The 18,508-nt window shown below is 43.1% G+C and overlaps 1 protein-coding gene across 1 annotated transcript in view; it reads right to left on the minus strand.

Annotated features, from left to right (window-relative positions):
* The window catches only part of ESR2 (estrogen receptor 2), a 557,334-nt gene that overhangs the window by 208,788 nt on the left and 330,038 nt on the right, over positions 1–18,508 (minus strand). The window contains exon 5 of the mRNA XM_085626206.1: positions 6,773–7,075. Coding sequence (XP_085482332.1) covers positions 6,773–7,075 — 303 coding nt within the window. The remainder of the gene's footprint in view (positions 1–6,772; positions 7,076–18,508) is intronic.

Genomic DNA, 18,508 nt, shown 5'->3' on the forward strand with positions numbered 1-18,508 from the left:
TATACATATGCTACTATGGATCAAGGATGAACCTAAATTTGGAAATGATTCTGATGAAACAGTATTGTCTTTCATTAAATAGTATGTGACATGTGAGATACCAAGAGAAGAAGGAGATAGAAGCTTGAGATAGCAAGTTTTATGTTTCCAAAGTCACAGTTGTTGAAAGTATTGCAGAAGAAACTACAACTTTAAAGGAATATTTTACACCAGATATCGGTTTGGTTTCTCCTGTCTAGTCATTTGTAAAGGAAGAGTAAATAATGTTTTCTTCTTCTGTAAGGCACACAATAACTCGGAAATCTAAAAAGAATAACTACAAGTTAAAAAGAAGAGAAGTGTCAAAGTATATCAATGATTACAATCCAGTCATTTTAAAAATGTGGAATTCGAACATGGACATTCAGTATGTTGCAGATAACTCAATTGCTGTCGCATGTTACGTTACATCGTACATAACAAAATCAGAAAAAATAGAGATGAAAGAACTGTGGGAAGAAATTACACAAGAGAAAAGCCTTAGTAAAGAATTGTGCAGCTTTACTTTGAAAATGCTTTCCCACCGAGAAATTGGATTGTATGGATGTTCAGACTGATTGTGCTCTTCAAGTTTAAATTCAAAGTCACGAGGAATCATTTGGGTAAGTTTAGGTCTTGCCTGCAAACGAAATGGAGTCTTGAAATGATTTGAAGAAATTGAAGAATTAGCAGTAAATGAAGCAGACAGTACAGACAATCTTAAAACGAATATGTTGGTTACGTACTAACCGAAAAGGAGTCAACATGTGGAACAGCTATGTCTGTATGAAGTACTTCAACATTACACCTTGAAATGTTAAAGAGAATGTAAAAGAAGGAAAAGATGCAGTAGTTGGATGTCATGGTTGTTTAGTAAAACATGCAAAAAGTAATCTCATAAACCACAAGAAAGTTAGTTGTGAAAGTTTAGATAAGGGAGAATTTTACTATTTAGCACTTGTGCAACTGTTTCATTCATGGTGTAGTGAAAGTGAATTATTTGGAGACTTCGACTGTTACGAAGATTCTTGTAATACATGTAAAAGTAGCGTAGCATTTACAATTTTTGCTATATATTTAAAAATGTTGAATGATGAAGTTAAACAGAAAAAAACTATTACAGCTGAAATTAGTAATGAAAGTTCTCAAGATAGTGAAAGTAGTGGTCCATGTAGTCATGATCTTCTTGGACGAGTAATACTGGAAAATGAAGCAGCCATTGCTATGCATGAAGTTAAAATTGCAATGCGGTACAGCAGGTCCGAACAGTGAAACGAGGTCTTGATTCTATGATTTAGGGTGTCAGAAGTTAAAGTCTGTGATAATTTCTGTGTTGCCCCTCTGACCAGGTGCAATCAACTGTAGGTCCCAACAGTGGAATGGCGTCTTGATCCCACAATGGACGATGTTACAAATGTATCTGAGAGTGGAGATGAAGGTACTCCCTTCGACCAGGTGCAACTAACTCTAGGTCCCAACAGTGGAACGGTGTCTTGATTCCACCATGGATGATGTCCGATATTACCTGCTGCTTGTTTTTCGCAGAACTCACTCTGCTGAGGTGCATCAGACTCTGTGCTTCAGTAGCTACCTGCTGTACAGGATTATTGGGGTTGGTTGAGTGTAGTCACTGGAGTACACCGCGGTACAGCAGGTCCGAATACTGAAACGGGGTCTTGATTCTATTATTGAGGATGTCAGAAGTTAAAGTCTGTGTTTATTTCTGTGTAACACCTTCGACCAGGTGCAACCAGCTCTAGGTTCTAATAGTGGAGCGGTGTCTTGATCCCAGAATGGAAGATGTCCAATATTACTTGTTGCTTGGTTTTCATACAACTTCCTCCATTGAGGTGCATCAGACACTGTGCTTCCGTAGTTAACTGTTGCACATGATTATTGTGCTTCGTTGATACCAGTCAGTGGAGTACACCGTGGTACAGCAGGTTCGAACAGTGAAACGGGGTCTTGATTCTGTGATTAAGGATGTGAGAAGTTAAAGTGTGTGATGATTTGTGTGTAACCCCTCTGATCAGGTGCAATGAAGTGTAGGTTCCAACAGTGGAACGGTCCTTTGATCCCACAATGGATGAAGTTAGAACTGCATCTGAGAGTGGAGATGAAGGTACTCCTTTTGACCAGGTGCAACCAACTCTAGGTCCCAACAGTGGAACGGTGTCTTGATTCCATAGTGGGAGATGTCCGATATTATTTGTTGATTGGTTTTCATAGAACTCCCTCTGTTGAGGTGCATCAGACTTAGTGTTTCCGTAGCTAACTGTTGCACATTATTATTGGGCTTGGTTGACACTAGTCGGTGGAGTACACTGTGGTACAGCAGGTCCGAACAGTGAAATGGGGTCTTAATTGTATGATTGAGGATGTCAGAAGTTGAAGTTTGATATTATTTCTGTGTACCCCTTCTGATCTGCTGCAAGCAAGTCCATGCTTTCGAATTGAACGGTACTGTAGTAATGTGTAAATTACACTATGATGTAATTAGTTCTAAAAAGAATGTTAAGACTGAAGGAATGCTCAAGGGGCATTCAATTGATATACTGGGATAGATGTGGAGGCTGATTTACAAGCTCCATTAAAGAATATTATTAAATTATATTTATTGTGTCTGGAAGACTCTTTTACATTGGCGACGAGCGGGATGAAGACACACATGAAAAATGAAGATTTCTTTTCAAAAGGAAATGCGCTATGGAAATTTTAAATTAATTACAGCTGACTGCTAGCAGGTGGAAAGGGGCATTCAATTGATATACTGGGATAGATGTGGAGGCTGATTTACAAGCTCCATTAAAGAATATTATTAAATTATATTTATTGTGTCTGGAAGACTCTTTTACAGGCACATGGCTGTCAGGTGTTAATGAATAGTGAGTCTGGCCTACAATGCAGACAGAAGTGTTCACAATTCAGATCGATTAATTATAGAATCCAGTAGTCAAGTAACTACAACGTCTATTGGAATATACATATTATGATTTTAGTATACTTCTTTATAGACATTTTTTGAAATGACTTATAGGTTTAGTACAATGACCAAATTTAATTTGCAAGTGCAAAGGAACACTGAATAGTCTACACTGTAGACAGCAGAAATGGTATTTGAATTGTTTTGTTTTATTTATTGCAGATTTTTCTGCAATTGATGTTGTTGTCTTTTGTTAAGAGGAAGTGAGAGAAAGTATTCATGAATGTCTGTGTGAGTACTGTTTACAATTAACACTGCAGATAGCAGTGTTCACAATTCGGATCGAGCTGGTCTTGTAGATGACGCAGTTCTGTAGGAAAAGACATTGCTCCAGTGCGCTCAGTCTACACCATGAATACGTATTATTACAGGCTCCAGACACGCTTTTGTTGCTTCGCTTACGACAAACTGTGTAGCTGAATTCCACCTTATGTAGCTGTGGGCCCTTGCTGACCTCTCTCTCTGGCCTACACTGTAGACAGCAGTGTTCACAATTTAGATTGAGTTGCTATTGCTGATGATGTTCTGTTGATGGTAACAGATATTACTCCAAGTACGGCCTGCCCGTCTACAGCACACATCATTGCTGGTTGTTGACATGCTGAATGATTTTGATGTGGCTTTCTGAGTGCACTAAAACTGATGGACCCTTTATGATAAAATCTTTTTGTGTATTATTTCTGATCTATTAATTGTGTCTCAGTATACCATAAGTTGTGTTTCTTTTACGATAGAATATGTTTCTGTATTACTTCACATCTACTGTCCCTACCTTACTGCAGTACAAACTATTGATTCATTTATTATTGAATGTCTGTGTGTGATCCAATGATTACTGTGTAGTAGATGATAGCTGCAACTATTCCTTGAGGAATGGTTTACACTGACTCCACACGCATCCACCACAGACGTTACTGGATATGTGACCCTGGCAATAAAAAGGTGTTGAGCGCATGTGCTCATACCCACTTCCACTATCTATCTGTGTCCGTGTGTTCATTATCTATGCATGATAGTGCCCCTGGGCCGTATGATATTACATTGTGCTGTGGGCAGTGTATGTAACTATGTTACCTCTGGTAGTGGGGAAAACGTCGGTTATGTAACTTGCAGGTGTATGGCTATCACAGGTGGAAGCCTACTTTACAGACCATGAATATTGATGAAGATGATGGTTGCATGTTGTGTGTAGTGTAAGACATTGTAAAAAGTTTAGAAAAAAGCTCTCTAAGCAGAAGAGGTGTGTCTCATCAAATGCAGTACAGCGATTGACTAAAATGGGTGGTGTTTTCCAACTATTACAATGGGAAATGTTATGAACTAATGAAGTGCTTTTTTTAAGGGTCACATGGCAATCGTGCGCCTAGTGCACAAGTAGACCGCACCGACGTAATTTAGAGAAAATATAATTGGTAAAATATAAGTTTATTACAGTTAGAAATATATAAATGTTTAAAATATGTTAGATTATCGCTTGCTCTCATATACACTTTAAAGTTATTTAGATATAGTTTTGAGACAAAAAAAAATGAGGGAATGGCGTACGCGGTGCAACAGTGTATGTTTATGATGTAACACAGGGTGTGGCAGCGTGCACTTGTCGCAACGCACAGCGGGCACGACCCCATACGTACATGACATAACGCACGGCTTGGTAGTGCGTACCCGTGGCATACTAAAGAAGCAGCTGATGTGACCTCATACGTACATGTTGTTACGCGGGACGTGGTGTCACAAACCTGTCGGATACGAAATGCGCATCATTTAAATGTGGTGGATAGGATTTGCGTGCTGATCGAGGTTGGTAGAGTACCGGTACAGGACTGTAGTTTTCTCAACAAAAAAATGTTTGATATGCATATTGTTTTGGGAAGATATAAAACATTACATAGTTTTTTAGGTTAAAAAAAGGATAATAGAGTTGCAAAATATTAAAAAACAATTAGAAAAAATATAGGTTTTATTAATATTAAAATATAAAATTAACATTTAAAAAACCTTTGAAATTCACTGAAAAAAACATAGGTTTTACAGACGTTGTAGTTAGGAATTAGCATTTAAAAAACCTTAGAAATTCACTGAAAAAAACATAGGTTTTACAGACGTTGTAGTTAGGAATTAGCATTTAAAAAACCTTAGAAAGTCATTTGACACATATAAGACCAGAGAAATTCACCAGTTATAGTTAGTTGAGCTAACTATAACTCGCGTGCCCGCAATGCACTGCTGATGACGTCACATATTACATCACTCATGACATGGTCAGTGACATCACTCATGACATCACTGTGTCATTTTGCCTACATTCGCTGCAGCTTTCGTTAAATCGGTGGCAGATACTAACCTTGGGCTCTTCTGTTGAAGGCAACTTCGTGTGACTGGAGAGAGATATATATATATATATATATATATATATATATATATATATATATATATATATATATATATATATATATATAGCATAAATATGTATATGTCCTATATATGAAGCATAAATATGTATATGTCTTCTAGGACGACAATCTTCACACTCAAAGAATGAGTTATTTGAAGTAGGTGGTTGGATGAACAAGTCCTGATTGAAATGAAACCTAATTACACCCACTGTGGTAAATTTAGAATTGGAACAAGATTGAAAGAGTGACAGGTATGTATCGTCACTGTTCTAATTAATTAGCTTGATCATCCTCTTAATTAGTGAAGTGCACCATCTAAGAACACAGTTCGACTCTAGCCTCAACATGCATATCCTTGTAGACAAGAATATAGTGAGCACAGGTTTTATTATCCAGAGATCCTCTAATATTTGGAAGGAGCACACACTTTGCAGATCCAGAACTCCTAAAGACACTGCTTTGAGATGTCAAATCCCTTTAAGATACCCGGTCTTGCTTTTACCTGAATGGACACCTAAATAAATAGAAAACTGACTTATTCCACCATATTTCAGGAAAATGTGCTTCCTGCAATAAAACAAGATAATGTTCTCTTCGGGGGAAGTATAAACCTCTATGTCCTTGGCAATTGTCACAAGACTATCAATTAAATTGATTGTTATAGAGATAATAATCAGTTTTTTCTTTATAATAGGCAACTTATAGATTTTATCAGAATATGTACAAATATATATATAGACACATTGTATCCAAATGTGCTCCACAAAATGATGCAGTGGCGGTGAATACGTGAAATAAAGTGCGCAAGTGGTAAATACAAGGCATAATTACACAACATTAGAGGCTGATGTGTTTGTAAATTTCAATGACACATCTCAAAGTCAGCGATGATGTGAAAAATCTTAATTACAATCAATCAATGTACTGACCCTAAAAAACATTATTTTGAAACAGGGTCCTCATCAGAACTAAAATCAAGGTAGTATCAATCTCAAACTCTTGTCACTTTCAGGATACCCCACCTAATGTCACTTCTAGGGGCATTCAGCCAGGAGCGAGTACAAAATGCAGGAAAAAACGTCACTCTATCACTGTCAATAGATCGGTTGTACCTGGCTTGCATTAATTTAGAGCTGCAAGCTGGATGCTGCATGTTCCAGAATCTGTCAGATGGTGATAGAGCAAAGTCTTTTGCCACATCTTTACTCGCTGGTTTAATGTTTACTGCTGTCATTGTGTACCTAGTAGTCTTCCTATCACAACAACAAATTATTCCACACATCTGAAAATGTGCACCTGGAAAAATCAGATGCTCATCCCTTTTCAATACTTTTTTTTTACATTAAAAAATGAGTTAGTTAATGATCATACATACCAGGTATTTTCTTGGCCCAGCCAATCATATGGACCAGTTCTTTGTCAGCAAGTTTTGTTAGTGACATCATCATGGATGCTTCAGTGAATGGCTTGGCTGGGCTGTTCATTAGCAGTATGTTTGGTGGTTCAGCTTCTACTAGTGTCAGAACAAACTGCTCTGGACTAAGGACACTAGTAGCAATGTCTTTGACCCGGGATCCGTTTTCAATGCTCTTTTTGGACTTGGCAATGCAATGCAGTTGATCTTCTGAATGGCGTCGATGCCGTACGATGCGATAACCACACCGCTCTCGTCTCGTACCTGCATAACAAAACATACTTAGTTTATTCTCCTTATAATCATTTCTACTTATCAAATAATTCAAGGATCCTAGAGAATAGACTATGATATTTTTTTAATTGTATGTAAGAATAGTTACATTTAATCGTTGTCCTCACATGAAAGAAATACTTAACTTTAACAAACCAATAATATTAAACAGTCTCAATTACAGCCTTGCTCCTATTGTCCAGTGCTATACTTCCTTAGAGGAATGTATCAAAGAAACATTATCATATGGAACAGGCTTCTTCAATTAGTTAGTCAGATGTTTTTCATTTCTTAGTGCTTGAGTCTCAGGATGCCAGTAGTGACTGTGGTATAGTAGGAGTCATGATCGTTGGATTGTGTTATGAATGGGCAAAATCCTCTCACCCAAATTGGGCATTTCAATTGGCAACCTCAGTAAGGTGGATGTCCTGTAAAAACAAAATCTAGATCTCTTATCTCATATTTCTTCATCTACAATCACCAATAATAAGGATTTCAAAATGTCCCTTTGTTTATTGACATCTGGTTGGATTGCAAAACATATTGCGATATAACTCACATGGTTTAACCACACGTGCCTCTACCATTCAGCCCAAACCACGAATGCATTTTAAGCACACATTCCTTTACCATGCACGCCTTTACCACACAATTTTGTGGTATAGGCATGAATGGTAAAGGGGTATGTGTGGCTAAGGTTTGCTACTACCCCGCCCCCACATTCCCCAAGCTGTCACTAAATCCCTGCACCTTTACAAACACTACCATGACTCCCCACCCCCTGGGCTGTCTCTAAAACTACCCTGTCTACCAATTCCCCTGCCCCTGCCCCTGCCCTAAGGCCGGAAACCCTGCCCCTTTACATACACTAACCCGACCCACCCCACGCTCACCTCTGTTCTCCTGAGCATGCAGTGCTCTGTGTGAAGCATGCACACACAGCACATCCCGGGAGAGCGTTCCTGCACCGAAAGGCAGAAAATGCTTATGCACTTTTCTAATTAGAGCGCAGCTGCCGGGCTGATTGTGGGCCTTTTGAAAGTATTTATGTTAATCACAGCGCCCATCAAGGGCTTCATTTAACATATATTCTTTCAAAAGGCAAACAATCAGCCCCACAGCCGCACTCTATTTAGAAAAGAAATGCAGCAAGTCTACAAACATGAGGTGTGCTTTAAGAATCATCTGAACGCACACGTTTGTGCTTTTAAACTTGATGCTTTTGTTTTCTAAATAGAGCGTGGCTGTCGGGCTGATTGTTTGCCTTTCGAAAGTATTTATGTTAAATGCAGACCTTGATGGGGACAGTGATTAACATAAATACTCCTCATTCTCGCCCTTCACTTTCCCGCTCAGCCTGCACTCACAGTGATCACAATGCACTCACACTGATCACCATGCACTCACACCATGCACTTGCTCACCCTGCACTCACAGTGACCACTTTGCACTCACAATATACTTGTGCTGTTCACCCTGTTCCGCACCCTGCAGTCATACGGGCACACTACTCACCCTGAACTCATGTGATACTTAACTCACCTGTCCCCCTCACTGCACAAGCTGCAATCTCACTCAAACAAGCCCATCGCTAACCATGCATTAATTTGTCCCACTCCGCACTTACATCCGCACCCAAATTCATATGGTCACCTCACTCATCATTGAGTCACTCCTCTTTCCTTACTCTCACACTGTCGCATCGCTCACCATGCACTCACATGAGCACTCCTGCCACCCACACAGCGTAGAGGGTTAAGTGCCTGCTACAAAGACCGTGTGTACCATGCAGATCACAGAACTGAGTGTGAGTAAAACTAGGAGCAGTGCTATTAAAAAATAAAATGTTTGTCCCAAAAGGTGCTATAGAGGGATGAGGTGCATTGTTGGTGAGTGGTAGTGAGGGAATTCATGGCGGAGGTGGAAATGGGGGAAGGGGCACCAAAAATGACTGATGCACAGTGTGTGTCCAATGCTAGGGCCAGCCCTGGCTGGGAGTGTTAGCTCCCCCTAAGTTCGGGTCTAGTTGCTCCCCTAATCACAGCGTCTGTCATGGGCTGCATTTAACATAAATTCTTTCAAAACGCAAACCATCAGCCCTGCATTTAGAAAAGAAATGCAGCAAGTTTTATATAGTGGGAACTCAACACAAACGTATTGGAGCAATTTACATGATTTATCTATTTATTCGTATGCATGGGGAGATTAATTCACAAATCACAGGATGTTAATCTGACCTGAGACTCAAAACCCATCTCCTAAATCGGCAGCTCGAGCATTAGCCACAACCTCTACCAAAAGAGCGGAAGCATTTTCAATATTATATACAACTTTATGCAACAAACAACCATTGACAAAGCCAATAGTCCTGGCTTCTTGTCGGTGTAATGTTACTTTTATTATATATCTGGATGTAATGACAGAAGAAGCAAAATATCAGTCAGGTGGCACACTATGCCAAGCACAGTCACCTCCGTTAAAGCGGTTCGGATATCTGCCCAATAAGAAGATAACAAGGGACAGACCAATAACATATGCAGAAGATCTGCGTCAGGAGTTCGGCAATGGGGGCAGGCGGAGGATTCAGGGAGGAACATGGAGTGGAGTCTCTGTGGCCTAAGATGGGCCCGATGTAAGAAGGAAAACTGTATAAACTTGAAGCGTGTGTTGCAAAACATTTTACTAGGCAATTCGAGAGGGATGGCCCATTCCTTATCATGGAGACTTCGTGCAAGGTTCTCTTTCCACTTGGTCCGCAGGAGAGCCAAGGAAACCATCAGGTGTGTATGCATACCACGGTACAACCAGCAAATCGGGTGGCTGCCATAACCCATAACATGCATTGCCTGTATAAAGTCATGAGTAACTGGTTCAGAACTGCATGGCATCCAGTGTTGACGGGCATGATGAATAATACTAGTGTGTGTTAAGAAGAATGTTTCTGGCTGACCATGAGTATTAACAAAATCAGGATGAGGGTGCCACCTTCAAAGAGTGCTCCAATCGTTGTCACTTCACCCTGCTCCCAGGGACACAGCCTCCTCACCATCAAGGTACCCGAAGATGTAGGGAGACCTTGCAAGGGACTACTCGGATCATAAGGTACCCATAGGGTAGTAGATCATAGGATCACCTTCCAGTATGCAAGAGCTATACGCAGTAGGAGAGGATAAGACAATGGCGCATTGGAACCTGGGCAGATCAGATTGTGAAGTTTACCCTGATTAAGCATAGTGTTTGTATACCCAGTCTCTGTCAGATTATGGCTAATCAGCCAATAGAATAGCCATTGCAGTTGCCCAGCATAGATGTAGGCTTTAAAATCCAGGGAACCGATCCCGCCCCTATTGGAGGGCAACTGCATCTTGATCAAACTAACACTGCACTGTCCAGTGCCCCACACCAAATCAATCAATAGTGTATTCTAAGATTCCAAAACCTGGGCCAGTACATGCACTGGTAAATTTACAAAGTGGTATAGTAGTTTAGGCAACATCTTATCAAGAGTCGGTCGACCCCCCACTGACAATGGTAAAGTAATCCAAAAGCCACTTTGAAGATTTGAGGGACAATTTCGTTTTCGAGAGATTCCCATCCAATAAATCTTGCGATTCACGATATATTTGTATGCCTAAATAACGGAATGTCTGGGATTTGACTATTTACATCACCGAAAGGCAGAGTAGGCCCATTATAAGTGTCCGCGAATGAAAAGGCATAGGATTTATCAAAGTTTAAGTGGAGGCTGGAGAAATCGCCAAATGTGGAGAGTAACTGGGAGATCTCAACCAGATCTGCACAGAGATTCTTTACATACAATACCCTGTCATCAGCATACAATGATACCACGTGTATTGCGGGACCCTAGGGGATCCACCACCTCTGGGCATCTTGCTGAATCCGCTGTGTTAGAGGCTCCAGGGCCAGAACAAAGAGCAATGGGGAAAGCAGACATCCCTCTCTAGTGCCACGGCACACTGGATATAGGTAGGAGATATGTGGCCCGTTCTATCCATGCGGTGGGACAGGTGTACAGTAATTTAACCCAGCGCAGATAGGTGGGGTGAATACCAAAACGTGTCAGGGCAGCAAACATGAAGTCCCCCCCAGGGTATCGAAGGTCTGCCAGAGATCTAACGAGAGGCAACCGGTCATCAGGTATTGACCTTGGACTATATCCATGATCTGGTAAAAGCGGGGTATGTTCAGTGAAGTGTTACGGAGCAGAACAAAACCACAATGATCAGCCTGTATCAACTGTGGGAGCAGGGGGAGCAACCAGCGTGCCAGCACCTTATTCAGGATTTTATATTCAGTGTTGTGGAATGGCAATGGCCTGTAAGAGGGCATTTCGTCCAGGGGCTTGCCTGACTTTAAAAGAGGGGTGACCAGTGCCTGTCTAGTAGTGGGAGGTAGCATTCCTTCTTCTAGGGAGGCCTTATAAAGCTGCTTCAATTGTGGAACCAGGAGTTTAGCAAAGGCAGTATAAAATTCAATAAGGAGGCCATCAGACCATGGCATTTACTTACAGGTGAGATTATCGATGGCACCTGAATCTCACCGGGAGTGAAGGGAGAGCCCAGTGCCTCCCTATCCACACTCGACACTCTAAGCAGTGCCAATAGCTCTAAAAATGAGTGTAGAGCAGTTGGGTTTGTGGTTGGCACTATAAAGGAATGCGTAAAAATTACAAAACCCTAAACTTATATTTATTTGGGTAGTGACATGATTGTGTTGAGGAGTGAGTATTGAGAATGGGTGAGTGCATTGGTCTAATCATGCTCATCAGTAATGCACTGGATTTGTCACCCTCAGTGTGACTCCGGCGCACAAAGGCCCAGTAATCAATAGTGTACATGTGCTCAAGGAACTCAGAGCAGTTAATTGTGGCTTCCTGCAACTGTAGTTCATGTTCTTCATTCTCCACTGCAGCATTTTCTAGTGGACCTCGACTGTTCTCAACACGTGTAAGGTTGTGAAGAACAGTTTTGCTTGCCCCTACTACTGCATTAATAGATGCCCCCTTCACCACATCTTTAAAGGTCTCCAATTCCACCAACAGTGAGGAGGCAGTGTTAGTGTTCTCCACAAAGTAGGTTTCAATTGTACTGGCCATGGTATCCGGAAACATTGCATCCTCCAAAAGCTGAGGTTGCATGCGCCAAGTAGGTATAGGAGCCGACCCCATGATAGTGTGAGTTCCAAAAGATTATGATCCAAAAGAGTCTTAGCTCGGTATGTTGCATGAATTACATTTGCCTGCAGAGAAGTGGTGAAAAGGACTCTATTGAGGACTGCATGCAATGTATGTGGGGGTGAATAAAACAAATATTCACACATGCCATTACTACGACTATGCCAAACATCAGACAGGGTCCACCCCTGAACCCATTGCTGCAAAGCCTTGGCCCTCTGGACCGAAACTGTGCCAGGTAGAGAAGGGTGGGAGTGGTCTACGTGAATATCTACAACATCATTAAAGTCCTACCTTATTACCCAGAAATATTGTGCACAGTCTGTGAGGACTGTAGATAAGTGCTCCAAAAAACATTTTACTGCATGTCATGTGCAAAAAAACAGTACCAAGTACCGCTGGTGCCCCATCCAAGGTACCCCTGACGAGAACATAAGGGCCATATGCATCAATTCTGGTTTCTAAAGCTGCAAAGAGAAATGCTGCACACAACCAAATTGATGCACAGCCTGCAATGGCCAAATAAGAGGTATAAAACAGCTGACCACTCAATTTATTGCTCAGTTTAGGGGCTTCAATGGTAGTGAGATTAGGCACTGCAAATAAACTATGTGCACCTGACAACGGGACAGTTGCACTAGTATTTTGTACTTCTTCAGCATCGACCATTCCCCTGGCACTCCAAGTAATCATGTTATACTGACTGTCAGAAGCCAGCATCGTGTTGTAAGATTGAACAATATTACCAAGGACACGAACAGCATGTGACAATGACCTGTAACCTCATAAAAAAAAAAACCAATGCAAGGTCCAGTGATGAACACTCATTCGACCAAAACTGTAAGAAAAACATGAAAACAGAATAACAAAATTTGTAGTCGCTTCTGGGGTTCATAGCTCTAAGTCTGCTATGAAGCTATTGGTGGAACGAAAGGGCTATCTATGCACCAGTACCCACCCAGACCCAGGGTCCCGGAATCAGAAACTTCATAAGAAAAATGAAAATGATTACTACAAATAATAAAGGAAGCAGATATAGATACAGCAGCAACATTAGTGGAATCCCCCTAATACTCCCAATGTCACCAGGGAGGAAGCTCAGGCCCACACTCAGCCAATGTCATAAGGATCACCATCGTGCCCATCTAATAGGGGGCCCTCACAAAGCCCAAGGCAGCAGCTCCATAGGAAGCTATCACACAATCCACATCAGAGAACTGGAGTCGGTCCTCCCAGCAACAGTACTCACAAAAGTCAGTCAAGGAGTTCATTGGCAGTATGTGGGGTGATTGAAGGGAACAGAGTCATACTTCCACAGGAGTTGGAGTATGCGACGATGCTAGGTGATGAACTGGTGTGTGGTTGCGTGTTTCAAAGCAAAGTCGCTAGTATAAGTGCCGATCTGTGGCCCTCTAGGGCCTGTTGCAGAGATGGAACTGCACTGGTCAAAGCACGGGTCCAGGACCATGGCATCACTTCCAGGGTGGTTGTTGAGCCTTAGGCCTTAGGTCTCCAAGAATTGGGGAAATTGCTGTTCAACCCAATTTCATGTGGCCTACGGTGTATCAAAAAGCAAGGCACTCGGAGCACCTTAAGCTTTGCAGGGAACAGGAGGGCGATAATGTGAGCGGTTGCAGCTTGACCACCTGTAGGAAGAACACTGTCTCTGAACTGTGAGTGTGTAGTCCGGGAACAATGAGATCCGCATGTTTTCCATTATGGTGGGTGCATTCTCCTGCGCGCACTGGATGATCACATCCCGGTCCTTGAAATTCAGTATGTGGGCCATGAAGAGGAGCCGTGGTGCACCCAGGGGTGGTCTTCTCACCGGGACGTGGTGCCCCCTCTCAATCGTGAACATTTCAGATAAGCCTGTCAGTGCCACTGTGCACCCCAGCCAGTCCTCCACGTACGGTGTGGAATTGGAACCCTCAACACCCTTCAGCATACCAATGAGTTGAACATTATACCGGCATGATCGTCCTTCAGCATCTTCCACCCATTCATGAAGTACATGACTTGGTTCTGTCAGCCAATTTACAATAATCATCTTTAAGTAGACTGAGATCAATAGTAATTGCACCTAGTCTTTGTTCAATGGGCACTCTAGAGTCTTGTATCTCCTGCAATATGACATCAAGTTTGTACAAAGGAGGGCAGTCAAGACAGGGGTATACAGTCCTTAGGTGGCATCATGGAGGAGTGTTCTGACGAGGTAGAATGAGAACAGGTGAGACCATGAGGCTTTACAGTATTAGGTCTAGTACGACCCATGTTGAAGTACATCCAGTGCCAATTTATAAGAGGAGAAAGCAGGCAGGCAATAGTAAGAAATGCTTAGGGTAGTACAAGTGGTGTGATAGGGGGCATACATATCATCCAGTTCACCCAGCACATAACATCACGGCAGTGGCACACCTCAACATCAGAGGGGTGGCATTATAGGTAAAAATAGTACTGCCCTAATTAATGCAACAGCCCGCAGCCCCCAGGGCAGTAAACAGTTTAGGCACCATGGGGGGGGGAACGAGAAGAGAAAGTCAGTCTGTTCTCAACCCCCCCCCACCCCTGGCCGGGCTCTAGCACTGGAGAGTAGGCTCCAAGGCTGGCACTGGGAGGCAAAATGACAAAAGTACAGCTAATATGATAAGGCCATAGACGGGAAAGAGGCCATGCACTCACTACAGGGGTGATTGATGTGTATCCAAGAAAGTTCTTGTACCTGCTGCACTAAGCCAAAGAGAGCAAGTTATAGTATGCCCTTGCCCTAGTCATGCAGGCAGAGTTGTCAGTATAAATCATAAATGGCTGCCGCCACGATCACTAATGAGACGCTGCTGTGCAAATTGTGGCCTGTGCAATTACTCGGCTCTGCCGCTGATTAAATGCAGGTGAATTTTGCTGGCCCAGCATCAGGTGGTGACTGCTTCCCTGCATCCACAAGCCTGTCTGCTCCCAAGGTCTGAGGGACAAGTGGATCACAACTAGGCTGCCGGCAGCGTACAGCGCCATGCTCCACAGCAGACTCCAGCCCACAGCCTGCACTTACCTCTCAGCCGCTGGGTGCTTCGTGGAACATTCTGCACAACTCCACTGGTCCCACTGCAGCGCTATCTGAGGGGCAGCCACCCCCACAGGCTGTAACAGGTAGTCAGGGGAATTCATTGCCATCTACACGACCCCCTTGTTGACACAGCCGGTGTCTGGATCTTGGCTGAAGGCCCCAGAATCATGGTGGCTGCCCTCGCAGCAGGACTCGGTGATCGCCAGGTCACCTCAGTTGTTATATAGAGTCTGCCAGCACCAGTACCGAGCTTGCTGAGAGCAGGAGGCACACGCAGCACGCTGTAACCACCACAATGTCCTTATAATTAGCTAATAAAGGCGGATTCCAGGGCTCGGGTCGGGAGTTCTCAAATCATACACCCGCCATCATTGGCAGCTAGCCACACCCCCCACACACATGATGTCTTCTCTTTCTTGCTTTAGGCAGGAGGCATATCTACCCTCACTAGCAGCATCCAAAAAGGACATGGATAGCTCACAAGGAGATGTGACAGAGTGGAAAGCCAAAGACTTGAGAAAACTCACTGAATGGGAGAATATTTTCTCTATGGCAGTGGCGGGTCCACCATCAGGGGTTCTTGTATTGTTGCTCTATAGACAAGAATGTCACCACCGTAGTTTAGGGTGTTAGGAATGTGATGGATTACCTTCCTGATGGCCTCTTGAAAAATCTCAGCGGCAGATGAAGCCCCAAAACTGAGTCTTTTGTATCTAAACAGACCTTGATGAGTCGAGAATATGGTAATATATCTTGATTTTTCGTGGAGTTCCAGCTGGTGATAGCCCTTGTTGAGGTCTAGTTTGGAGAATATTTGCGCAACATTGAGTGACGCAATCATGTCACTGATGTGCGGTCCTGGGTGTCTCTCCCTTTCAATGGCGGTGTTGGGTGCCCTGATATCCACCATGAGACGCACTTTATCAGGCGCGCCTTTTTTTGGTACAATAACCACTGGAGAGACCCAATGGGTTGGTCCTGATGTTCTCTCGATGATGTCAGCCCGGAGAATATCCTGCAGTTCCTCCTCTACAGACTGTTGAAGATGAAATGCAATTTTCCTGTGATGTTGTGCTATGGGGGTCACTCGTTCATTTATATGCAATCGAACTGGACAATGAGCCATCTTTCCAAGTCCAGTGAATAATTTTGGAAACTTGTGAACTAAGTCGGGTTCGTCATCAACTTTGTACAATATTTCCACTAGTCGAAGACGTTCGGCCGTGGGCAAACTGAGAAGACAATCTGCCTCAGGGCCATCAAAGACATGAATACGGGCTTGAATAGTCCTGTCCTTGTATGTGAGATTAGTTTGAAATTGCCTAGACAAGGAAGAGGTTCCTTTGACATCCATGGGTATACCCGTACATTAGCTTTGAGCAAGATTGGTTACGGGTTAATTTTTTTGTATTCTGCAACGGAAATGTAGTTGAGAGATGCCCCACTGTCCAAAACAAACTTAGCCAAGCGTGTGTCCATTTGAATATGTAGTCGCGGATATTTCTTCAGCCTGTCAGAATCTGCGACCATGCAGACATATTCATCACTGTCTTGCGATATTGGCGACAACGACCTTGACTCACGAGATTGTGATCGACGGGATTGGTATGTCCCATGAGAATAACAGCTGGACTTTGAAGAACCAGTGGAGGAATCTCTGCCGTCCCACACTGCTTTAGCATGATGGCGAGTGTTGGATTGTCTGGATTGTCTGTAATTGTCTCTGTGGGTGTCTTTGCGAGGTGCTCCGCAGATGAATGGACGACACCGACACGCATATGTGGTGAGGAGCTTTATTTGCAAGCAACTTATCCCATTACTCCCCTGCTCCGAACTAACTCCTGACTCTTAACCCCTCCTGTTCCGCCTCCCCTTCTCCTCCCACTTCTGGACCTTCTGTGCTGGTCCTAGCGCCCAGCACGTCTTACAATGTTACACTGCCCTGCTGCTTGAAGCCTGCCCTGTGCCAGCAGAAGACTGCCTCAGTGCTGGAGATCTGCTTTGCTGCCTGAACCCAGGACTACTAAAGTGACTCATAGGGCTAGTTGACTGGCCTACTCTTCAGAGCTACAGGGACATAACAAGCTCCAAGAACCTGAATCCTCCACTTGAACGCAGCCTAAAGTGAGGCCTGTCCTCCAAGTGGTGCCTATCAAGTCCTGGAGCCTTGGAAGTGGAGCTAATGGTGCCCAAAAAGCCAAAATCCACAACTTGGGACTTTAAGCCCAAACGTGCTGTGAGAACTAATGGGAGACCCTGACCTACGTGTTCGTCGATCCACCCAAGATGCATCGCCGGTCGGTCTGACTTCGCGGTAGCTCCAGCTACGCTTATCTCTGCAGCAGCAAATCCTGTTCAGTCGCTCCTCGGAGAAGGGGTATCAAGTCTCGTGGAACTCTTGTTGGCTACAGCCTTTAGCCTCGTCCCGCTGGAGCTGTTCGACTTCCAAAAAAGTGACTAAGACCAAATGAAAAAATCTTCACCGAGACCTTCTCCAGTGATTGTCCGACAATGATGCTTCCTCCACCACCTGCTGCCTTGCCCTGCTGAGCTCTACCTTCTCAAACATTTTTTTCCAAACTTTCTTCTAAGTACAAAGGTAAGCGGAGACCAGGCCCAATCTACCTACCAGCACAACCAGATATCCATAGTTGGTAGTTTGTGGTTTCTGGTGCTATTTTCAATAAAATCTTTCAAATTGTATACCTCCGGTTCTACTGATGTGGGTTTCCTTTTTGTGGTGTTTTCAATGTATTACTGTTTGAAGTGTTGCACAAATACTATACATGTTGCCTCTAAGTTAAGTCTGGCTGCTCTGTTTCAAGCTACCAGAGGGTTGAGCACAGGTTAATTTAGGGTTAGCTTGTGCCTCGCCCTGACAATGAAAGTGGTTGCTGCTTGACTAGGGCTCACACCTTCGTCAACCAAAAACCCAATTTTTTACTGTAACAATTTGTGTAATGTGCCTTCCTTATTGCCCAATGGTGCCACTGGTTTGTAGGAACCATCCACTATCGTGTTTGGGACCCACTCACTTTAACTTCACACAATATGGAACTTACTTTTCTGGTATTCACATTTAAGTTAATATAATCGTGCTTTGTTCTGTTTAATCATTAAGGCGATGCCTAGTGAAATGTATGTGTGCTCCTGACTATATTTTTGG

Source organism: Triturus cristatus, chromosome 9, assembly GCF_964204655.1.
Source record: "Triturus cristatus chromosome 9, aTriCri1.1, whole genome shotgun sequence".
Taxonomy (NCBI): Eukaryota; Metazoa; Chordata; class Amphibia; order Caudata; family Salamandridae; genus Triturus; species Triturus cristatus.